Source organism: Triturus cristatus, chromosome 9, assembly GCF_964204655.1.
Source record: "Triturus cristatus chromosome 9, aTriCri1.1, whole genome shotgun sequence".
NCBI classification, from domain to species: domain Eukaryota; kingdom Metazoa; phylum Chordata; class Amphibia; order Caudata; family Salamandridae; genus Triturus; species Triturus cristatus.
Window position 1 is genome coordinate 549127553 of NC_140592.1, and position 25612 is coordinate 549153164.

At 47.0% G+C, this 25612-nt stretch overlaps 2 protein-coding genes across 12 annotated transcripts in view; one reads left to right on the forward strand and one right to left on the reverse strand.

Annotated features, from left to right (window-relative positions):
* SCYL1 (SCY1 like pseudokinase 1) overlaps window positions 1-25612 on the reverse strand; it is a 1795032-nt gene that overhangs the window by 787793 nt on the left and 981627 nt on the right. The window lies entirely within an intron of this gene.
* The window catches only part of LOC146798268 (uncharacterized), a 63600-nt gene continuing 51086 nt past the window's right edge, over window positions 13099-25612 (forward strand). For 5 of the 6 annotated variants that reach the window (XM_085625554.1, XM_085625552.1, XM_085625551.1 and 2 more), the window contains exon 1: window positions 13110-13186. In XM_085625554.1, the coding sequence (XP_085481680.1) occupies window positions 13145-13186 (42 nt within the window). In that variant the 5' untranslated portion in view covers window positions 13110-13144. Of the gene's footprint in view, window positions 13187-25612 lie in introns of all 6 variants that reach the window. The other variant, XR_014968656.1, reaches the window with a different exon arrangement.

A 25612-nucleotide genomic window follows, 5' to 3' on the forward strand; every position in this document is an offset into this window, starting at 1 on the left:
AAACACAGGATACTAACTTCCTCACAGATGTTGTAAGAAGAAGTCCAAAAAATCTTAAAGTTGTAATAATTCTTGACTAAAGAGTCAAAAAAGAAGAGAGCTGAATTCCAGGGTCCTGACTGAAGGAGCCGGAAAGAACAACTGACCTAACTGTCACCCCTGAGGCATGATGGGATATGGAAGTCAGGGCTGCCTTAAAGGCACGGTGCCAGTTTTTACCTGTACAGGGCTTTTTAGTCTCTATGGTATTATATTGCAATGCAGCCTGCAGGCTGGCAATGTGTTGTACATCTGTGTTTTTCCACAGTTTGTTCTCTTTATTTTTTGCTTTCTCATGAGTGTTTACCTCATTAAAAAAAAAAAAAAAAAAAAGAGATTTAGGTGTATTGTTATACCTTTATATATATATATATATGTATATATGTGTTATTGGATGTGTATATTTACATTGCCTAGCCTTTTATGGGAGCTGCATTTGCTTGGAAAAAATGATATATGTTTATACATATACAGAGCTGTATATATATGTGTTTTTTACATATATAATTTTATTATTTCCGGGGTCCCCGCACATGGGCGGGAATATTCAGTGCTTATGACTATTGATGAGGATCCCCTGGAAGAGAAGCTGTATCTCCAATGGAGATACGGCACACTCCCCTTCCGGTCTTTTACAAGTACCTGGCCATCTGCCCCCACTACAAAGCAGTGTCCGGTTTGTGATACTATGGAGGAAACTGATTTGCATGTGGCTTTCTTCTGCCCAGCCTACAAGGCAGCACGAAAATACTGGCTCCTCCCGCTGATAAGGAATATGGGCTGTAGGGAATATCTACCAATGTATAGGATTTTAAAATCTGATGTCTCCGGCCCAACTGTCTTCGCCCTATCAAAATTTCTTACTAATGTTTGGCATACGCGTAATCGTATTCTAAAGGCGTTGGGTCCCTCTTAACCTTTGTATTTGTGATTGAATATGTGCATTGTATATTTTAGAATGGAACTAGAATTGTTCATTGTGCTACTTTGATAACGGTGTTTAATAACTTTTTATCTTAAATGCTGGATTATTTATGTTTTATGCCTATGTAAATATTTTATCTGTGCTTTTATGGTCATTGACCGAAATAAAGCTATCAAAGTAAGTAAGCTTAATTTGGAGCGCGGATAGGCAGGAGGAAAGCTCAGAGGCCAATTGGTTTGACGGATCATCCATGTGAATATTGAGATCACCAAGAATTGAGAAGTTTGCTGAGGACACAGCTAGGTCTGCGACAAATGAGGGGAGGGAGGTAAGAAATTGGCCAATTGGTCCAGGAGGACGATAGATCAAAAGACCTGAGAAGGTGCAAGTCGGTGAGATTGCCAGGGAGAACTGCATGCTTTCGCAGTCGGGTAGGTCAGTCAAGGAGGATCGGCAGCTAATACTGTCTTTGTAAATTATAGCCAACCCCCCACCTCTTGTGATCTTGCGATCGTGCATGTGCATGTGGCTGTAGTTACGCAGTTTGCTTACTTGGATTGAGAAGAGTTGGACTGGCTTGTCAGGCAGTCTGGCACCGCCAAATGGTCCAACTTGTTTCTTTAAATAATCACTCCACTGCAAATAAAAAACATTGCCTTTAACAATGCCAATAGTTCCAACTCTGACAAATATGAGACCTATTGCATTGCAAATGCTTGTTCTCATAGGGTGCTCCCTTCTGTAAATCTCACAACTCATCCATTGTTTGAATTGTCATGAAAAGACAAGTATTTACAATGAGCACAGTCTTTAATCGCCTCAGAGAAATAATTACCCAATGTAACAATGCCACTGCCACACTTATGTGGCACTATGTCACTGCCACCCTTATGTGCAGCCCATTTCACTCCAGCAGTCCTTTTTTTGCAATTTTAGAGCATTCAAGAAGTCAAAATTGCAACTGTCCAAAATCATGGACTACTCAAAAGCCATATCAACTGTGTAGATAGTAACACTCAATGCATTGGCTATACACATGCTCTTGTGACAGCAATCAATTCAGCTACTAGTGCTGAGGTTACATTACACAAATACAATGCCTTTATAATGCATGTCAATGTGCAACCTCCTGCCTATGCTGAGCCAAGGGTTTTATGATGGTTTCTCAAGCATGGACCATCCACAAATAAAATACAATCAGCCAACTTGTGTGGTACATATTGAATGTCTAGTCTTGGCGTGGTTCATAATTCTGTTACAACAATGCAGTCATGATTATAAACATAATCTCATCATCATCGTTTTCTTATCCAGCAAGTGGGAACAGTGTGGCTGGGTTAAGTGTGCTGCACCTTTAAATTAAAATGTTTTCTCCAGACAGGATTATTTGCTCATATTTAGATAAACAGCTACTTGTCAGGTACTTAGTGTGTGTGCAAGTTAAAAGGGTTTCAACTGAATGTGAAAGTAACACAATAACTGTATATCACATCACTATGGCTTTGCCCTGGACAACTGCCGCAGCGGTTGTAGCAATATTTTTCAAGCAACCAGATGGAGCTGCTGCAACTGAATCCAATGTTGCAGAAAAATATCAAATTGGCCTCTTTGCATCACAACGTTGTGTGAGAACAGAAAGTGTGCACCCTTCTTTTTCATAACAGATTAGATAAAATCCTTCTCATAGTCAGGCATTCTTAGTGATGGCGCCGTACACAATGAGTGTCTCAGCTCTAGGAAGGCTTGCATACCTTTACCATCCCAGGGTACCTACTCAGCAACATCATTGTGTGTCATTCTCTGCATAGGCATCCCAATCTGGGAAAATTTGGAGATCCACTGAGGAGAGCAGTCACCATTTCTAAAAACATCCTAAATTCGCTCTGTGTTGTAGGAAGTTCATTCTCAGAATCGCAGAGATCCATTCATTAGACAATTTCCTTATTACTTTCTCAATTTGATGTCCTACAATAAATTATTTATTTTTGACAATATTGCATCTCAGTGCAGGACATTTTATACCCGTTTTAGCCACATGATTTAATAATGCAATTGTGTCCAACTTACAGCCGCTTTTTGTTTTTACTGAAACCACCAAATCAACAATGTACTTCCCCAGTACTAAGTGACAAGGACATTTTAAACATTCTTAATCATTCCTAAGTAAAATATTGAGTAGCTCTTGGTATAACTTAGTGGAATCCTACACAAAAAGAAAATCCTATTTTGGAATCTGAATGCAAACATGAAAGTGACTATTCTCATGAAGACCAACAAAGAAGAATGGTGTACTGTAATCAGTCATAAAGAGCCATTCTGCATCTACTAGAATTTGAAAGAAAATGACTCGGTACCATGGGACAACATGGGTTCACTATGTCATTTATTTTGTGCATCTCTTAACTACTCTCCATTTCCCATTTGGTTTGTGCAAGCATATTATCGGTACATTATGTGGCTTCCCTATGACGTCTCTGAAAACGCTCTGCTCATCATTTTTCTAATGACTGGTGAATTTTCCTTCTCTACTTCACACATACATTTGTATTGAAGAGTATGGGAATACACTGCATTCGTTCTGCATTTTTAATCAGCCTAACTTTACTTGTCCTGAAAAATCCCAAACCTTTCAATGGATGTCGATTCACCAAATGCCAAGGGTAGAGGAAGAGACATTACATTCTTTTTGACATTAATGACATCACAGGAAGTGACATCACATTGAACCTAAATGTCCCCAAAAAGTGGTGTCAGGAGACCCTACCCTGAAGTAATCACAATAATTGACATAGCTGAAGTTCTGTAATAACTGTGTGATTGTTATGACAACACAGACAAGTGACCATTTTAGAAACAATCTATATTACGGTGCTGCCAAGATCTTTGAAAGTGATGGGATGTAATACTTACCCTGAATTGTAGTGAGCCAACCCTCTTCTCTGATGGGCTGGGGGTGTTCTTGTACAAAGAAAATTATATTAAAAATGAGTCCAAACAGTGCATTAAAAAGCAAAGTATTCACATAAGTTTCATAAAAAGCCAAGGCTTAAAGGGCTTCACATTCAGGTCCTTACAAAGTGTGCCAAGCCAATAAAACCGGACACTCTCAAAGAGTTCGTCCTGTTCTTTTCAGAATGGGCAGGGTCATTATTTTGCCTGGGGTGTCCCTCATATGCAATGGGTGCCCCCTTATGCAAAATAAATTATCTATAAAAGCCTAGAGTAAGAATTTGGGAAATGATGCCACCATATACCTTTGGTTACCCTTATGTCAAATTACCTCTAGTATGTCAGGCCAGTATATTTTCATGGTTGCCCCTCTCCCATATGTTATTTCTTTCCTCCCTTATGCCACGGAGTATCACCAATGAGCTAGCACTATACTTTTGCCCTGGATGCCCCCTATGCCAACAAAGTGTCAGCATTTTTCCATGGGTGCACATTATGCCAAGGATTACCTCCAGCATGTCAGTACCAGTATTTTTGACAGGTACTCATCATGCTAACAATTACCTCCAGTATGTCATCAGTAGTACTAGCAAGCATAACATCAAATAAAATCTCGCTCACTCACATACATTCACACTCCATCATTCATTCTCCCACTTGCACTCATTTATACTCACTTACCAGCTTCCACTAGCTCACTCTCACTCATTATTAATCTGTCTCAATCATACTTACCCATACTCACTTGCACTAACTGTCATTCTCATTCATGCTCACTTATTCTCACATACTTTCATTCTCTCTCCTCCCTTCTCACTTACTCTCACTGTAACTCTCACTCAGTCATACTTTCCCACCCACCCTTATCGTCAATCGTTTTGAGTCACTCATACTCACTCACACTCCGCCTCAGTTATTCTCACTCACTACCTGTCACTGACATTCACACCTACTACCTGTCACTCTCAGATACTTTCACTCACGCACGCTCACACGTACAGATACACACTCAAAAACTCACACAAACTCATTTTCACCCACAGGCACGCATACTACATACATACCTCATACATTTAAAAACATTTATTTTTAGGTCTCGCCTGGTGTAGGTGCGCGCATGCGCAGTCTCGCTGGTGAGATTTAATGAGATGTGGGTATTTTCTGTAAGGGGCAATAAGCCCCGCCCCTCTTTTCCATTGGCAGGCGTCACCGTTTATGCTAAACGGTGGCCAGCTATTGGAAAAGAGGTGTTGGTGACGTATTTGCTAGGCTTTCTGAGCCGTCCCATTTGGACGGCCTGGCCTGCTTTGCGTTCCGCGCAAAAGGTTTCTTATCTTTATGGGGCCAAACACATGGCCCCATAAAGACAAGAAACCTTTTTGCAGGCGAGAAAGCCGAGCAAATAAGTCATGGCAAGCGTTTGTTGCATTGTGCTTTCGCTTTCACTGAAAGTGAAAGCACGATGCAAATATAAACAGCGCTATGCCGAGCGCTGATTTTTTTCGCCTCTCGCTGTATTTGTTCTTGTTATATCTGATGGAATCAGCTGGTGCCTGAGGCATCCCGCCTCCCACTGTAGGCGGAAGGCAGCAAACAAGATGTGACCGCGTATCGTCGAGCACACCGGAGGGGCCGAAACCACCAATCTGTCGGGGACACCACCTCTTCTCATGGTCAGGCAGCCATGTGGACCGCGGTGGGTCTGTTCTGTTGCCCGGCATTGGGGGGCCTGCCGTGGGCGATCTGCTCCTGTCCCTCCCAGTGTGTCTGCACATTCCACAGCCTGGGTGACGGCACCAAATCCAGGTACGTCATCCCCATAAAATGCATAGACTCTAAAGAATAGGCATGTAATATGACTGTTATTATTCATGTATAAGACAGAATGATGTTTAACGTGCTGTTTCTCTACCAATGTTATTTGTTTTCGCTGTCAATTATTTTCCAATCACTTTGCACTGCATCCTTATTCTCCACAGGATTAACTTCTGAGCACCCGGTAATCTGATTTCAGCAAAGGCAGCAGGCGGATACTTGTGACAGGCAGGAGGCAGGCAATATAATTAACACTAGTGCAGCGCTGCATTGATCAGTTTTACATTTATATACAACACCAACTGTAGAAGTAGGACAAATTAGATTCTGCCAAACAGCTTTGGAGACATTATTATGCAGAGGTACTATACACGTCAAGAACCCGAAAGAGAATTCAGATTGGTGCATTGAAATCCTGGCGAGGGCGATGCGTAATAAAAAACAGACATCTTTGCGCTCATTGATTACTCTCATCGAGAAAAAGATGATCATGAAATACTAGGCAATGTAGACTCTAGCACAGGGGTATCCAACATAGGTCCCATCTTTGTCAGATTTTCAGCATAGAGGCTGATTGTGTAAATTACTTGTATTTTGATGAATTATGGGTATATTTACCTTTCTTAGATAGTCTGAAAATCTGGATCCCTCCTGGGCATAGGTTGGCACTCTTGCTCTAGCACAACGAGGAATACGTGGCTTTGAGTCATGGCACACACACACCAGGCCTGGGGAAACTGATCAGGAGAGTGCCATTTCCTGATTATTCAAAGGAAAAATATCATCATGGTCGGGTCCACAAATAACAAGCATTTGCAATGCAATAGGTCTCGCATTTACGCGAGTTTGAGCTATTGACATTTCAAATTACAATGCCTTTTATTTATGTTTTAAAAACGAAAACAAAAATAAAAGGCACTGTCATTTGCAATGCCATAACTCAAACTTGCGTAAATGCGAGACCTATTGCATTGCAAATGCTTGTTTACTTAAGACATCTGCCACTGAAGGTCTTGTTCTAGCTTCTTGTGCTCCATTGTTTATTACACTAATAGTGAATACAGAACTATTATTCACCATAGTGTAATATAAAATGGGCAGTAAATGAAGGTTGAGCACGACGATCATAAAGGCGAGCTGCTTCTGCATTCGTGCACTGGTGTTGCAACCTCTGAGGTTAGGGGTCGCAAAAGCTGTGTCAGGGGTCACAAGGAGCAAGCCAAGTATCTCAGCTGTGACCTATGGCGACTCCTAAATGACATACATGACCCCTTCTTTTTACAGTGTCTTAAGTCTGGAGGAAAATCCTCATTTGTGAGAACCGGATGCATATCAACTTTTGTTTCTTGAGATTTTAGTTTAAAGTCGACTTTATCATCTTTTTCGCAATGCAAATACCATTCGGTTTGCAATAAATTATGCAATTTTAATTGCATAAAATATCAGGACACAACAGATTTACTGAAAGTTTCTCACAAAGTATTATTTTTAGAAGATCAAATTTTGTAGAGAGGCATTTGATTACAACTTATTAGTCAATTTCTCATTTCAAAAGCCTAAAACGTGACTTCTTTTCCTGAGAAAGACAGGTCTGGAAATTCCACTAGTCTGACTGTCGATGGGTAGTACCCGTATCAATCAAAAATGAGGGCAGAATGGCATTAATCTTTCCTTCCACATATGCAGCATTTTGGTCTACATCTAGGACTGCACCAAGCATGGAATCCTCTTTCCCCCTAAGACACCATCACTGTGCATGACTCTCCCCAGAATGGTCTCCCCAAGTGTAGCCGCAAATTGTGGAAAACTGCCTTGTATTCTGCATACATTCCAGGAGAGCTAGGACAATTGACTGAATGATCCCATTCTGTGCCACTGGAATAGGGATCCAATTCCTGTCCTGCTGCATGGGATTCATTTGAGGGGCCATATGTGTCTTATCTTGAAATCTATTCACATTAAATACAAGCTCCTTTTCAAGTTTCTCTCTCTACCAAAAATGTGACATGCTCCAGATTTCATCTGATCGTTATACGTTCTGTTAAGAAAACGTTTTATTGGTACTTCAAGAACCACCAATTCCATCTTGCACGCCACCTTGTAAAGAACACTGACCCCCTTTGTGAAAGAAATGCGCCTAAGTAACTATCAACATTTCCCTTTTTTATTTTATTTTTTGCATCAAAAATAATCACTACCATACTTTGCATAGGTAAGGATTTCATTTAGTAATTTTGTTTGCCAGCACATCACACTGCTGAAAATGTGTACTGATCTCTGGACGCAAACCCAACACGTTAGCAGAAATGAATCCTAGCACACCTTCCTTTGAAGTATCAACAACTCCACTGTGCTGCCTGTAAATCTGCATCAATATTTCATGATATTCATGGAGTGCATTCTGCGTCATGGTCATGATTTTTGACCAATGAACCTGTTTCTGAGGAACCTTTCCTTTCAAATGTTAAATAACTCAAGTATACTTCAGCATGACAATCGGTGAAATCTTAAAACTAGGAGACTCTCTCTCAGGTTCTGAAGCGGACAATTGTACTATGTCTTGCACTTCATCCACAAATCTTTAAGCACAATAACTGAAAACAACGCATCCACATCTTCCCAGAGCACCTTCAAAATAGTCACGATAATCTCTACCTCAGTATACCGATTTTGTGGTTCCTCTGTAAACTTCGGAAAACTCTTTTCCAAGTCCATAGATCCTGTTGAGTCAAGGATCATGCACATTAGCTGCTCTAGGCGGCTCTCTCAAAGGGAAATCTCCTTCAACTGTTACTTAGCATTCAGATTAACTTGCACACACAACTGTTTTTGACTTACTGTTTTGTGGCTTCTCAGAAGTCAGAGCCCAATCATCTTTGCAATTTTTCAAATGATCCCAGTCTCTAAGCATTTCAATTAATTCTCTGAGATTTCTTCTCAGTGGTGCCATGTTTGCCTTCTGCAATTCAGATTCAATCTCATTCTGTTTACTAAATGTAATTTTTCCTCAAATTTACATCAAATTCCTCAGTCAACCTATCAAATTTTTCATGCGCACAAGTAGCACGCTTCCTTGTTTCTACTTTGAAAAACATAAAATCTTATCGATTACATTTTAGAATTTTATCTGTCAAAATGTACAAACCCACAATTTAGTCTAAATCCACATTAACATTTAATGTGTTAATTTCTACAACTGTAGCCTCAAATGCAATAGCGCTCATGCATGTATGAGCGATAGGGCGTTGGGGCGGGTGGGGGGCAACTCAGATGACGAAGGAAAATTAAATAATCAATCTTCCCTTGTTGTCAGTAGACTCTCCCTCACCCCACCCCACAGCTCTTACCTGCACGGGCCGCTCCTGCTCACATGACTGTGCAACCTTCAAGACTGATTCAGACTACCTTTTGCTCGACTCACTTATTCTAGTTTCTTGTGCTTCTGCATTAGCCTCATTATATGAAGGTGGTCTCATCAGGATTATCAAATCGTCTATGAATTCATCCTCTTAATCATATTCACTTTTGTTTTCTCTGTATTCATCGTGGAATTAATATATTCTATCCTCATGCTAGAATATAATGGCACAATTCCTAATTAGAACGTATTAACAACTTGGCTATTAAGGCACTTATAAGCTTCAACTTCTAATTAAAGTGGTGGCATGCCTTAATCAGCAGACAGCATTATATCTAATTTGAGTTCTCCATAAATGAAATACAACCATAATAACCCGGTATTTGTAAAGCGCAAACTAATCACACCTAAGGGTCTCGAGGAACTGGGGACCGTCGATAGATTAGGTGAGCTATTGCCCAGAGTCACATGGTGCTCAGATGAGCTGCTACTGGCGATCAAACCATGAGCCCCGTGCTCCGGAGTCAGCTGCACCACACCTCTCCCATGATATCTCTAAAAATATGAACCATGAACAATTGCAATAACGTAAAACACATTCTAATATGTTACAACTTTGCTTGTTACATGTGACCATGATATGAACAGTATCAACAAATCAATATAGCATATCACACATCACATTACATCTCACACAGTGCAAAATCTCTTAAAACGTACTAAATCTTTTCATCAGATGACACGCACAGGTACTCTGCCAATAAACCACAAAAAACGCCACAATTCAACTTTCAGTCCACAAAACTTTTTTTTAATTAACTTAATTAGTGTGACAATAACATTAACTAAGAGGGTCGATGCGCAATATTGCGACTATCTGAGTCTTCATAAGATTTAGTGAATCTTCGTAGGACATACTCCAAGGCTAACAAATAAATCTGCATGCGACTAGATTCCAGTATAAAACCTCATGGATTTATTCAAAAACAATCATTATAGACAGAAAAAACAGCTAATATTAGTCAGTTAGGAATTAGCACCAACAAAATAACCAAAGTATAATTCTGCAAGGGGAAGAACATAAGGTCTGCCTCTGAAGGAAGCCCACGGAAAGACAAAGTAAAATCTACATAAACACACTTACATAGAGCATGTGCCTAAATAAAGCCCTAAAAACACTTATAAAATAGCCTTTATAATGTTTGAGGATGAGGAAGCCATACGCATTTCATGGTATAATATGACATACGTTTGGACTAGCAATGCTGCAAACACATAAACCAATCAATAATCTGGTAAGCAAGATATTTCTAATGATACCTACTACTTAATGTATTTCATTGGCTAGGCCTCAGTGGTCCACAGACACCCTGGGGGTCTGAAACACATACTCCAGGGGCTCGTGACTGCTTAGAAAATTAAATAATATCAAAAGATTAATATGGTGCATATAAATAAAGAAGCAAAATGTAAAACTGAAAATTAATAAATGCTCTGTAAATATGACAGGAATTTGAAATTGGAGTTGAAAAATGAAGTGGGTATCCTCATATTGACTGGTGGAAACAGTTCAAGGGCTTCAAACAGAATATAGAACGGATGGTGGGTGGCCTCAACAGAATTTAGAAAAACTTTAAACTTTGCATTTAAAAAAAAAACAAATGTTTTATATTTGTGCGTGAGTTGATTAAAATATTTAATGATTGGTATATTTGTCTGATGAATGCTTATTTCTGTGTTTTTCAGATTTGTTTTGTGGTTCACATCATCGAAATTGCTTATGCTGGGGTCCCTGGATTCCAATAATGACTCTCTGGCAGTCCCCAGAGTCCAAACATTATTCCGTGGAGGTCCCAGATTATAGACTGATTCGGTGGAGATCCACAGCAATCAAAAGGTGAAGAACTACTTGGTTAGACTTTGCATAAATAATTAAGGAAACAAAATGACATTATTATGTAACACAGTTGGCTTGTTAAGCTAAGGAATGACATACCCTGGACAGAGACAGGCAACCTTGGAAAGGTACCAACCAAGCATTTTCAATGCAATAGGTCTCGCATTAATGAATGTTTGAGCTATTGGCGTTGCTAATAATAATGCAACACCAAAAGCTCAAACTTTCAGTAATGCGAGACCTATTGCATTGTAAATGCTTGTTAACTTAATTGGTAGCTTTTACACCTTAAAGTGAATGATGCCTCCTCACAAGGTCCTTCATCAAGTGGAGAGGTCAACTGTAGCTCTAACACTAAATTACTGCTTTCATCGACATCCCTTTCTTTGCTTAATTTAGGTTGTTATTTGTTTTCCCATCGGGAGTCGTTCGTCTTCTGTCTAGTGTTTCGTCCTCAATAAGGCTAAGCAAGACTTTTTATTTTACATGGATGCATAGTAGTCCCTTAGGAGGTAATATTCGGTTTGATTTAGCCAAGGTCTCTTTGAGTGGCCAGTCATGAGAAATACCAAGTTTAGATGACCGGTCCGTATATCATTATATTTACAGCCTGCTCATGTTTGACCAGTAAAGTCCAGTTCACCTAACACTCAGTCACAAAGAACGAATTGGCCGTCCCGCATGGAAGCATGGTGGGGTTCCAAGGAGATTCCTGCCTCATGGATGAAAATCCTCTTTTTGGAAGTGTTCAGAACTTGGGCAGTAGAGGTTACAGGTATAACAAGGGTGCAAAGGCCAAATATCCCCAGGTGGTCCTCGTGGTGGACCCTGTAGGAACGACGGCGCCTCGCTAGTCCTACGGGCGGTTGTAAACCTGAGCAATCGGGGGCTGCCTGGATACACTCCGCCCCCCTCAAGAGGTGTAAGTAGATGGGTGGACTGGAGGTCCACAGGTGGGAAGGGGTAACCCTCCCCAAAAAAAATTGGTAAGCACCGATTGGTTAGTGCCACGGTGCAATTTGGCTCTTCAGGTGGGCAGGGCAGCTTAGGTGTGTCTCCGCTGCCTGCCCTTGGATCCCCCGTAAGTTGACCCACCATGTTGGCATATTTCTGTATGCTAATAAACCTGCAGCAATTTTCTCCACGAAAATGGTGTCTTGTGTGTTTATTTCATCTGGAGATTGCTGTATGTGTGATGGGGAGTGTGTTGCTTATATTGGAACTATGGCACCTTACCCCAAAAACCCACTGAACCAAGATTGCTGCATTATTTCACAGTTGAAGCAGGAGCCCATTTGCTTCCTTGCACTAGTCCAGTCACAAACTGGCTACCTCACTGAGTACTTCCATATATTTTATAATTGTCCCCGCTGCCAACTACAAACCATTTTGTTTCATAGCTGTGGACTTCAGTAACAGCACCACCACCTATCATGCTTCTTTGCCACTCCCTCACCCCCAACAACCCCAGCACGCTTCTACGTATTCCTCGGGTTACACAGTTTCCTTTATAAACAGTTTTGCTAAATAAAGCATTACATTTCTAAATATTTGTAAACATTACAATCAAAATACAGTTTTCAAGTGCCATAAAATACGTTCCTGCTTGTTAAACATTTTTGGGTTATTTTACTTTTTTTAAACAAAACTTTACAAACAACCTTTACCAAAGCCGATAGCTCGCCACTCGCATTATAAAGGCAAGACCTATTGCCCTGGCAAGTGCTTGTTAGCCTTTTACAACCAGCGTTTAAGATACCTGGCAATAAATAGTAGCAATAATATAGGAAGGAAAGCTTGCTCGAGGAAACACAGATGATCCACTCTTTCCTAGTCAGCATTTATTAGTTACAGGAAGGAGCGAAACGGTAACTTTATGCAGCATGGACGCTTCACACTTCAGAAAGAAATATTCAGCAATTTTCAGCAGGCACACATGAATTCAGAAGTCCGCTTTTGAAAACAGATATTGCACAAAGTAGCATGGTATTGAAGCAACGTAGCATGGTATTAAAGCGTAGCATTCTGGGAGTTGTGGTGCTAGCGTCTGACTAGGCGAAGGGCCGAAGAGTACAAAAAACTACATTTCCCAGGTATATTACGTTTGCACTTTCCCAACACTAGGAGCTGTGTCTTCTTCCTGTTTTCTTCTTAAGGGAGAATGAGAGGATCCTGCAAGGGTATGCCAGCAGCAACGCGGCAGGTATGCATTTTTGGAGGGCTTAATTTGATTTCCTTATAAGCAGTTGATGATGACGTTTTGTTCTTTATTCGAAGTTTGTCATAGAACAGCAGTTGGGTAATTTGGGGGCAAACGGTAATATTTTGGAGGCGAGATAAAGTGCTGTTTAACTGGGTTTGGGCTGAGATGCAAAAACTCAAGACAGAAATGACCGAGTGGTCAGTTTGTGTCAGACAGGGTTTCCTTTCAACAATATTAGGACAGGTAGCGCGACAAGTGTTTGGTGTGCACATCACCAGGAACTGTAAACGAGGTGTGCGCGCACGCGTTAGGCAGCCGCGGATGCGGGGAGGGGGAGGCAGCGGCGGGGTGTGTGCGTGTGCGTCTCAGAAGCGCGTCCACAGACCCAGACGCCAATCGCTGCGCGTGCCCCGGTCTATCTCCCTTGAGAGGCATCTCAGCGACAATAGGTCTCGAGAGCGAGACCTAATAAAGGGTCATCCTGAGAGAACACAGATCTAACTGTTTATACTTATACTAACACCACTGTTGAGGTATTATTATCAATAAAATGGAAAAAAGATACAAGTACAAACAGAAAGTCTAACGCACATAATATATCTGCGCACGTTTATTATGCAAATATGAATAGCTGTTAATGCAAGCTGGGTGTGGCCTAGTCATGATATATGAACAATGTTTAAATTAGGCATTATTTTTGAAGATGTAAAAACTCACCTACATCGGTAGTAGTCTGGCATGCTGCTATAAGGGTCAGTGTTAACATAGTTACTACAGCATGGTAATCCTCTAGGCAAGAGGTGGAATACTTAGATTCCAATCTCCAGGTGACATTGGTTTGGTAAAACTTAGTAGGGTCCAGGACATTTACTGCAGAGGACCAATTAAGATAGTGGATACTAAAATGTATGATGAACCTGCACTGACTGGTTTGAACCACAGATTATGGCCAGGGGTTAACACGAGGGGCACAAAGTGTAATTAATTGTTTTGGGTGCATGGCTTGGCCGAGCTGTGAAATGGCCACTCCCTAGAGAGATTCTACCGACTGAATTTTCAATCCGACACGTATCTGCCATATAATGGGCTGCTCACAGCCGCAAACTGCCAGAACAGTGTGAACGGTCTGCTTGGGGCCCTGCAGGTGCAACTTCGGGACATTTTGCTGCATTTTGACCCTGCAGCTTCAAAGGGGCTAAATGAGGTCTTCTGCCATTGGTGAGGCTGCCTGCTCTGGAAGAGGAGAGGAGAGGATGTAGCCTTACGGCTAGAGCGGTCGATCTCGAAGCTGGGGAACCAGGTTCGAATCTCGGCAACGTCGCTCAACATCCTGTGATTCTGGGCAAATCACTTAATCTCCCTGTGCCAAACAAAAATGAATGTGTCCTTATGTAACGAAACTGGTGCTTTGTGAAGCGCTCTGATACCCGATCTCTCGGGTCTAGTTCGCGCTATATAAAACTCTTAAAAAAATTTAACAAGCATTTGCAATGCAATAGGTCTCGCATTCTCGCGAGTTTAAGCTATTGGTATTGTAAATGACACTGCCTTTTATTTAAGTTTTAAAAAAGAAAACAAAAATAAAAGGCATTGTTATTTGTAATGTAAGTAGCTCAAACTTGTGTAAATGCGAGACCTATTGCATTGCAAATGCTTGTCCTGCAAATGTAGAGGGGAGTAGAATTACGTGTTGTCAAGTAGAGTGGAAATATGCTGAGTGAAATTATGATGTGTGGGGTGAAATTATGTGGCATGAAAGTATGTTGAGTGGCTTGGAACTGTGTGGCATGGAGCTGAATTGTGAGATGTGGAATTCTTTGGTGTGGTGTGGCATAGACTGCAATTGTATGGAAATGAATTCTGTTACCTGGAGTTAAATTATGTGGCATGGTGTGGAATTAAGGGATGTGGTGTGGAATTAGTTGGCATGGCGTGGAGTAGGATTATATGGTGTGGAGTGGAATTGTGTGGAGTGGAATTGTGTGGCATGGAATTGTGTGGCATGGAATTGTGTTGAGAGGAGGGGCGTGGCTTGGATGCCGAAGGGAATGGCGGCGTGAGCTCTGAGCTCCGCTCCCGATCCCCGCAATAATCCTGAAGACAGCACGGAATCCAGCGCTCACCGGGCCCCTGTAGCAGCGCTAAGTGCGGGGCGGGTGGCAGTGACCCGCGGGACGCCATCTGGTGCCGATCCGGAGGAGATCGACCGGAGCTGGCAAGTGCCGACCTGGCGAGCGACGGAGCCCAAAATGGCGGCCGCGAATCCGGACCTGTGCAGTTAGCGGCGGACGGGATCGCGACGACCCGGTAGGGCCGGAGGCGGCGCGAGGAGGACCCACCCGGGCTGGCCCTGACTGCGGGAGGTAGCTTGGGGCTGCGACCCTGGGCCCCGCTGGCGGGCGCTGAGCGGGCGGCGGACCGGCCGTCTCGGGGAGAGGGGCGAGGATTGCCCCGGCGAACGCCCTGAGGGCTGTGGCCTACCGGTGTGGCGGATCGAGGAAGAGGAGGCTGCCCCCAAGAGAGCGAGGATTGGTGGACCCCGCCTGTGGCCCCGGGGACGGATTGCCGGTCTGGACGGCCCGCGCCAAAACGGTGGGCCCGCGCTCCAAGCAGCGGAGGCGCCGATGGAGCTGGCGAGAGGGGCTGGCGACTGAGTGGCAGAAGAGGCGGCCGGGGCCTATGAAGGCGCACCGGAGGTGAGAGACCGGGGGCCTCCAACGCCGAGCTGCCTTGCGCTGGGGGATCCTAAGGCCCCGAGGAGGGCGCTCCCAGCTGACAGCTTGAGGGGAGACGCGCCCTGGAAGGCACTGACGCTGCTGCGACCCCTGGACCGGCGCGAAAGTGGCTGAGGACGGCGGCGAGGGGGGGGCACCGGATTGCGCCTCCTGTGAGTGGCAGGGCCCCCAGCGACTGCGGAGGAGGTCAGCCGAACGGCACCGAGCGCCCTAGTGGTGGAGTACTGCGCCCCGCGGCCGTGAGGAGCCAGCGGGCTGCGACGGGGGCAGCGGCCACACGGAGCGCAGGGGGAGACGCTTACCGGAGAGCAGGCCCTGAGGGGAGAGAGGGGCTGGGCTGCGCTGGCCCACGCGCTTGAGTGGTACCCTGCATGAGGATGCTGGCGGACGGCGCAGCGGCGGTGCCCCTGGAACAAGAACGAGCCTGGAAGGGGGCGGCGAGCGCCCGCGGGCCCCCCGGAACGCCTAGAGGGAGTCCTACCTGGAGAAGGCACCGCACTGAGAGAGAACCGCGATTGGCGGAAGACCCTGCGTCATGGGTAAGCCCAAGATTAAAGGCGGAGACGCGGTACCTGAATCTGAGGCGAGAGATGGGGCCACCCAGAGCCCTGCGGACCTACAGCAGATGCGCGATTGCATTCTGGAGGCCATAGCGGCCACAAAAGATGCATTGCAACAGGACATAGCTCAAGTGGTGTCCGGCTTGGGGATCCTGCGAGCTGACCATGGCAAGCTGAGGGACAGGGTCACGGCCGTGGAAGACACACTACAGGAGCTGGTGCCGGCGCACAAATCTATGGAGGGGAGGCTGGTACAGGGGATAGACCGCATACAAGTCCTGGAGCGGCGTGCGGAGGAAGCGGAAAACCGCAGCAGGCGTAACAACGTTCGCCTGGTGGGCTTGCCAGAGAAAACAGAAGGGGATGACATGGTGCAATACCTGGACGCCTGGCTGCGAACAAAGGTGGCTCCGGACAGACTCTCGCCCTTCTTCACGCTGGAGCGGGCGCACCGTGTGCCGGCAAGACCCCCCAGACCAGGCCAACCACCGCGCCCAGTGGTGATGAAGCTGCTGCATTATAAAGACAGGGACTGGCTGCTGCAGCGGGCACGGGATGTGGGACCATTTCGAGTGGCTAACAGCAATGTTACACTATTCCCGGATTACACCTTTGAGACTCAGAAACTGCGCGCTTCCTTTTTGCCGCTCAAGCGAGAGCTGCGAGCTGAGGGAATCCAGTATTCGCTCCTTTTCCCGGCCAAATTGCGAGTGGTGGTCGACAATAAGACGGTGTTTTTCCCCACAGCGGAGGACGCCTGGGCGTGGTGGGAAGAGTACATGGCGAGAACGGACGGTGCGAAATCCCGAGTGGCGGAGGAGCAACGGTTACAACCTGTGCGGAAATCGCGGAGGCTCCGGCAGAGGAAGCGGAGAGATGGACGGCCCGCGGTCTCGCAAACTGAGGAAGAGAGGAAGGCGGCCCTGCAGGCGGTGGTGGACTTGTCGGGAGCGGCAGCGACCCAGTCGACCCGCGGGTCGGGCTCGGAAAGCCGTGTTACAAGCTCGGACACTGACCAATCGGAACTTACTGGGGCCAGGGGCCCGGTGGTGACTCCGCAGACCTCGGGAGAAATAGTGGAAGGCTGAAGGAGAGGCCCTCCCGCACGGCTGGATTGAAGGGGTCGGAGGGCCCGGCTGCTCCTGAGGAGGAATCAGGCTGCCGAAATGTCTGGATTTTCGTGAGTGACACTGGGAGGATTGGGGGCGGGGGGACGGGATTGTGGTTGCCGCCCTTGGTGCCGGGTCGCACCCTAGAGGCCCTTAAGGCCGCCGCAGTGTCGACTGCGGCTTCGGTGGGTGGTCGAGCGAGGTTGCTCTTCCTTACAGTTTGGATGGGAGCTGCTTTTTCGAAGTTAGGTCCTGTTCCGGGGGGGGGGTGGGGCCGAGAGTAGTTGGGGGGACTCGAGGCGGGGGAGTTGGTGGGGGGGTACGGGATTCTTTCAGGGGAGGGAGGGATAGTGCTACGGACTGCGGCTGGACTTGGAGGGGCATGGCACCCTGGCTTTGGACATGGGACTATGGTTAATACTGGGAAGGTGAAATGTGTGACATGGAATGTACGGGGGCTGCACACAATGGCACGGAGACATAAGATTCACGCTTACTTGCTGCGCAGGGGTGTTCAGATTGCGTTATTGCAGGAGACACACTTAACAAAGCAAGAGGGCGTGGCGCTGCAGCGTAGGTGGCGAGGACAGTTATTTAACACCACGTACTCCGCTTTTGCGAGGGGCACTCTGATTTGGATCCGAGCGGGGACCCCCTTCCAGGTGACTAGGCACACGATAGACCCTGAGGGCAGATATGTGGCGGTTGAGGGTAAACTTAGGGGCCGAGACATAGTGCTATGTAGCGTATATGTACCTAATACGGATCAGGGGCCATACTTTGCGAGACTTTCTGGAGTGCTGGCCAGCTACCTAACGGGTCCTATCCTACTGGGGGAGACTTTAATTCAATAGCGGACCCCGTGCTGGATAGATCCCACCCGCCTCTAGAGACATCCCCGGTACACCGGCTAGCGAAGCGCAGGCTTGAATGGCAGGGGAGGTGGGGCCTGGAGGATGCCTGGAGGGCGCAGCATCCAACACTGAGGGACTACTCCTATTATTCGTCACTGCATGACCTCCATGTTAGGCTGGACACCTTTTTGGGATCCCCGACTGTACTACAATCAGTCGCGCACGCCGAGTATTTAAACCGAACACTCTCCGATCATAACCCCTTCCTACTGACATTGGACTGGATGACCGAGATTTCGAGGGTCCCAACATGGCAGCTAAGGCCTGAAACACTAGACGACCCGCCTTACCGGGCGGCACTTGGTGACAGGATTACCCACTACTTTAATGAGAACACTGGGTCCACGGCGCTTAGAGCAATGGAGTGGGACGCTTTCAAAGTCGCTGTTAGAGGGCATTGCATAGGGAAATATGCCGGGGTAAGGCGAACTCTGTTGGAGGACTTGGACAAGGCGGAGGGGACGTTGAGGGCAGCGGAGATGGCGCGGCCTGGCCACCCCGAGCTCGAAGAGGCGGTGAGTGAGGCGAGGGAGGCGGTGGCGGTCGAAGTGGAGAGGCTCCGCAGCTTCAACTATAAGAACTACATGGTGAGGGCGCACGCGGAGGGGGACAGGGCGGGAACGCTGCTGGCTTGGTTGGCCAACCCCAACAAACGTAGTCAACCGATCGTGGTCTTAGACAGGGAGGGAGGCGGAGTGGTCACGGCCCAGATGGATATATTGGAGAGGTTCGGCTCGTACTATGAGACACTCTACAAAAGCGCGCCGGAGGGACGGGAGGAGGACATCGACGATTTTCTAGAAGGATTACAACTGACGCGCCTTGACCGGGAAGACGCAGAGGCCCTAGGCGGAGATATTGACCTCGCGGAAATCAGAGGGGCAGTGAACCGGATGGCCCGAAATAAAACCCCGGGCCTAGACGGCCTGCCAATAGAATTTTATGATAGATACTTGGACAAGTTGGCCCCGCGGCTTCAGGAGGTTTATAAGGAGGCCAAGACGAGGGGTAGGCTGCCCCAATCTATGTGTGAGGCCCTGATGGTCCCACTACTGAAGCCGGGGAGGGAAGGACAGGACCCCGCTTCTTATAGGCCATTGTCGATGTTGACGACGGACTATAAAATACTGAGCACCATACTGGCGGCTAGGTTGTTGAGGCACATGCCGAGACTGATACACAGGGACCAGTCGGGGTTCATCCCCGCGCGGAGCACCACGGCTAACATCCGACGACTTGTTCGCCTGATGGGGGATCCGCAGGTGAACGCTCGAACACCACTCGTCTTATCCGTAGATATAGAGAAGGCTTTCGATAGCCTAGAGTGGGGATATCTGTACAAAGCCATGCGGCGTTTCGGCCTTGGAGAGGGGTACATCGGTTGGACGAAGGTCCTATACGCCTCGGCGGTGGCAAGGGTGCGGGTGGGACCCCTGGTATCGCGCCAGTACTGCGTGGGCCGGGGCACCAGGCAGGGATGCTCGCTCTCCCCACTCTTGTTTGCACTAGCAGTGGAGCCCCTCGCGGAGGAGGCCAGAACAGGCCGCTACTACAGGGGGTTGGATTATAGAGGGGCCCCGCAACTCATCTCCTTATATGCAGATGATCTGCTCCTGTTCCTGGAGAATGCGGCGGAGGCACTGGACGGAGCGGAGTGGCTCCTTGGGCGATTTGGCAGGCTTTCTGGGCTGCGGGTGAACTGGTCCAAGACCTGCTTATACCCGTTGCGACGCGGCGAGCCGCGTCCAGCGGTCCGGCCACTGCTCAATTGGGAGCCTGACTGCCTTCAATACCTCGGAGTACACATATACCACACTGCCGCGGATATGCTGGATGGCAACGTGGGGCGGTGTATCCGGGCACTGAAGGGCAACATGTCCTTCTGGTCCACCCTCCCGCTCTCGGTAACGGGGCGTGTCTCGCTGCTGAAAATGATTGCATTACCGCGGCTTCTGTATTATTTTCGCACGCACCCAGTGTGGATACCGGGCTCTGTTTTCCGACAGTTGCGATCGTTAGTAGTCTCTTTCTTGTGGGGCACGGGACGGCGCAGGGTTGCGATGGCGACCCTGACCCGGCCAAAAGACGAAGGAGGCCTGGCGGTGCCTGATTTTGAACTTTATTACCTGGCAGCGCAGTTGCAGATTTTTACGCAGGAAGTAGCGCGAGTATACCGGGGGCCGGAGCAGGACAGGGAGGAGGGTACCCCTCAACATGTACTGGCGTATATTACGCTGCAGCAGAGGCTGGTTATCAGAGACTTATCTCTGGAGGAGCAGACGTTCCGGCAATGCTGGAATCGATCGCAACGTCGGGCCGGGGTGCGGCGACCGTATGCGCCGGAGATCCCACTGGGAATGGTAACGGCGCTCCCGCATGGCGGAGACTGGTCAGGATTGCAGATGTGGGAGGAGGCGGGACTCCAAATGTTGGGTGACTTATACGAAGAGGGAGCGCTGGTCCCTTACCAAACGCTGCAAGAGCGCTTCGACCTTCCGAGGGGAGACTACCTGATGCATGCGGCGGTGACAAGTGCGATGCAGGCGCATTGGGGAGCGGGGCTCATGGAACCCACTACATCCGCAGCCTGCCAGTACACCATGATGTCTGCTGTCACTTATAAGGCGGTGACTTGTCTGTACTCCAGAATGTTGCGTGAGACTCTGCGGCCGCTGGCGGCACTAAAGGCGAAATGGGAGCTGGAAGTGCAGACTGAGATCCCTGACGCTACGTGGGCGGGGCTAGTGCGGCGAGCTCGGAAAAGTACCAGAAACGCGCGCTTTCAGCTGATACATTTTTATATCCTCCACAGGGCCTACCTTACACCGAGTAACCTTGGGAAGTATTTCGGGGTGGCAGATGCGGCGTGCCCTAGGTGTGGAACGGTGGGAGCGGAGCTGGGGCATATGCTGTGGGACTGTCCTCACCTGCAAGACTACTGAAGGGCGGTAGGCGAGACGCTGACCGAGGTGACGGACAGGGACTTACAATACACCAAGGCGGTTTGTGTCCTACACTGGTTTCCTCACACACCCAAAAACAAGAATACAAGTAGATTTATCGACATGGGCCTCCTATTAGCTAAAAGGGAGGTGACGAGACTCTGGAAGTCAAAAGCGGGCCCCACACACGGGAGGTGGGCCAAGGAGCTACAGAAATGGGCGGCGAGTGAAAGCACGCTTCGATACCAACTAGCGACTCGCAAGGCTGATGACAGGGCGCAGGAGCCGGCCACGGCATGGGAGGGATTGGTGCAGGCCCTGCGCAATAGTGTGATGGAGGAGGACGGGACGCCGTCCGAGCCCGAGGGGGTCCCCCGGAGCATTCCACCCACACAAACACAGTGAATAGTTATGTACTTCTGAATTGTACCCCAGACTAAATGCGAGGACCGGGAACAGTCGTGGGCACGGGCGGCGGGGAGGGAGGGAGGGGGACGGGGAATGGGATGGGGGAGGGGCAGTGTTGGGGCGGGGGACGGGGAGGAGGAAAACTCTAAAGCGGAACGTAGCCACCCTACCGTGTTAGCGGCAAAAGTAAAGTTCAAAATATAGTTCAGTATAATGATACCCTGAACATCGCTGCCCGGCCTCCGGGATGTGGGCTCATGAGCTGTGTACGGCTGTCTAAATGGCCACGGGACATATGGCATTGTTAAAAGCGATGCAGGCAAAGTAAGAATGTATGCTGCTGCTATTATTGTTCTGCAATAAAAACGGTTTTACAAAAAAAAATGGAATTGTGTTGAGAGGAATGGGAGTATGTGTCATGGAATGGAGTGGAAATATGTGGCATGGAATGAAATTATGTGGTGGACTTGAATTATGTGCCGCTAAGTGGAATTATGTTATTGAGTGGATTCATTAATAGTGGAGTGGAATTATGTGGCATGGAATTACGTTCCATGGAGTGTAATTATGTGGTATGGCATGGAATTAATTGGTGTGGATTTGTGTGGTGTGGCCTAGAATTGTGGGGTGTTGAGGGAAATTGTGAGACATGGAATTGTGTGGCGTGGTATGCAATTGTGTGACATGGAGTGCAATTCTGCGGAGAGGAAGTATGGGGGTGGAGTGGAATTATGTGATGTTGTGTGGAATTATGGGGTGTGGTATGGAATTATGTGGCATGCAATTGTGTGCCATGGAATGGAATTATGTGGTGTGGATTTATGAGAAGTGGAGAGCACTTTATGTGGCATGGAATTATGTGGAGTGGAATTATTTTGCATTCACTGAGATAGACATGTTACTGTGTGGCGTGAACTACAATAATGTGACGTGGTGTGCAATTGTGTGGAGAGGAATTCAGTGCCGTGAAGTGGAATTATGTGACATGGTGTGAAATCAAGTGGTGTGGCATAGAATTAGGTGGCAAGGAGTGGAATTATGCTCCGTGGAGTAGAATTATGAGATGTGACATGGAATGGTCTGGCATGGAATTGTCTGGTGTGGAATTGTGTGGTGTGAAATTATGTTGGTTTGGGAAGATTAAATTTAGGTGGTACAGTGTGGTACAATGTGGAATTATGTGGTATGGAGTGGAATTATGTCTCATGGAGTGGAATTATGTAGCATGATGTGGAGTCGTGATGTTGCATGGAGTGAAATTATGTGAGATGGAGTTGAATTGTGTGGCATGGAATTGTGGGGTGTTGACTAGTGGAATTATGTGGTGTAGAGTAGAATTAGGTGGCGTGAAATTATGTGGAGAAGAATTGTGTTGCATGGAATTGTTTGGCATGGTATTGTGCGGCATTGAGAGGATTGGAATTATGTGACATGGAGTGGAATTATGTGGCTTGGATTGGAAATATGAGGGTGGAGTGCACTTAGGTGGCATGGAGTTGAATTGTGTGGTTCAGAATTGTGTTGCATGGAGTGTAATTGTGTTGACTGGAGTGGAATTGTGCAACCTGGAATTTTGTGGCGTGAAATGCAATTGTGTGATGTGGAGTGCAATTGGGTGACATGGAGTGTCACTGAGTGGAGTGGAAATCATATAGCATGGAGTGGAATTATGTGACATGGTAATGAATTGTGTGGTGTTGAGTGGAATTACGTGCCGTAGAATTATGTGGCATGGAGCCGAGTTATGTTGATTTGAATTGTGTGGCATGGCATTACATGCCATGGATTGGCTTTAAGTGGCGCAGAATTTTTTGACATGGAATTGTGTGGTCTGAAATTGTATGGCGTGCAATTGTGTGCCATGGAGTGAAATTTTGAGACATGGAATTGTGAGGAGTGCCACTGTGTGACATGGAGTGCAATTGTGTGGAGTGGGATTAAGTGATGTGGAGTGGAATTATGTGACGTGGTGTGGAATTATGTGGTGTGGAGTGAAAGTGTGTGGCATATAGTAGAATTATGTGGCATGGATTTATGTGATGTGCAATTGTGTCGCATGGCAAGGAATTGAGTTGAGTGTAAATATGTTGATCTGAATTATGTGGCACGAAAGGGAAGAGGCATTATGCAGACAATTATGTTGTAGGGAGTGAAATTATGTGGCATAGTATGTGGCATGATGTGGAATTATATGTTGTGCACTGAAGTGGAATTATGTGGTATGGAGTAGAATTATGTGGCATGGAATTGTGAGAGTGGACATTTGTGGCATGAGTGGAATTATGAGATATGGAATTGTGTTGCATGGAACTGCGAGGCCTTGAGTGGTGTGGAATTATGTGGCATGGGGTGAAATGATGTGGTATGGAGTGGATTGAAAATAGGTGGAGTGGAATTATGTGACTTGGAGGGGTAATATATGGCATGAAATTATGTGGTGTGGAGTTGAATTACGTTGCGTGGGATTCTGTGGTGTGGAGTCGAATTGTGAGACATGGAATTGTGCAGCATGGAGAGCAATTGTGTGGCATGAAGGGCAGATGTGTAACTTGGAGTGCAATTGTGTGATGTGGAATGCCATTGTGTGGAGTGGAGTCATGTAGGGAGGAGTGGAATTATGTTACACTTTGTTGAATTATGTGGTGTTCTGTCAAATTATGTTGCATGATGTGGAGTGGCATTATGTGATGTGGAGTAGAATTATGTGACATAGTATTGTGTATCATGGCGTGGAATTGTGTTGCATTGAGTGGTGTAAAATTATGTGGCATATAATAAAGCATAATTATGTATAGAGGTCATTTAAGTGCCTGCTGCTTGTTTCCTCTGACAGATGGTCACTTGAGAGCAATGTATCGGAGTTTGGAGCTGATCAATAACGTGTCCACAGGACCCGATGTGTTCTCGGCTCAGAGGGGAAAGAGCAATTAAGGAGGATGTCTCTGTCTCCCTTCACGCCCAGGGAGGAGGGAGATGCGAGCAGAGCATCAAAGGGCTGGGTGAGAAGGGAGGGGTGAATGCAAGGGTCAAAGCGGCGAAAGTGAAAGTAATCGAGCAGAGCATCAAAGGACTGGGTGAGAAGGGAGGGGGGAATGCAATTAGCAGAGGAGCAGCTGTGCACGTGCATGTGATCTCGTACACTCAAGGTTTAGGCCAGCCAAAAGTGTGGGTAGCACTTTGAAAATCCCACATATAAAATGTCTCTTCGAGCCTTTGGCTCGCGAGACCTAAAAAAGGCGCGGTGGGCGGTGAGCATAGACTCGAGGGCTTCTCAGGTTGCACCCCTCCCGGAGGCAACGCAACTGAGCTCTTGCCGCTGGCCCCCTCCTGCATTCTCTTACCTTGTTCCGTGGGCCCGCTGGCTTTGTGGTGCGGCCTCTGCCCTGGGTCAGAGGTCGGGTAGGCCCTGCATGGCCTCGTGATTACTTGGGGTGCCTGGGGCCACTGTCTGCGAGGGACTGCCGCCACACCCCCCATGTGTCCCAGGGGCACCTTGCGGATGGACTGGCGTCAGGAGACCAGTGGGTGGAGAGGAGCCCAGCTGCTAGGTCGGCGTGTATGGAGGCGGTGAATTGAAATTGGCAACTGTATATCTTGCGCTTGGCCAAAGTTGAGCAGGTGGTCCCAGGGGGTATCTGGCAGCCCCTATGCCAAAGCTCTGCCCGCTGCGCTGCTATTATTTACACTTGATGTCCCTCTGCCCCACTGGGCAGTGATACACCAGGGCCTGCTCACAGTCTGCTGAAACAGTACTGCCC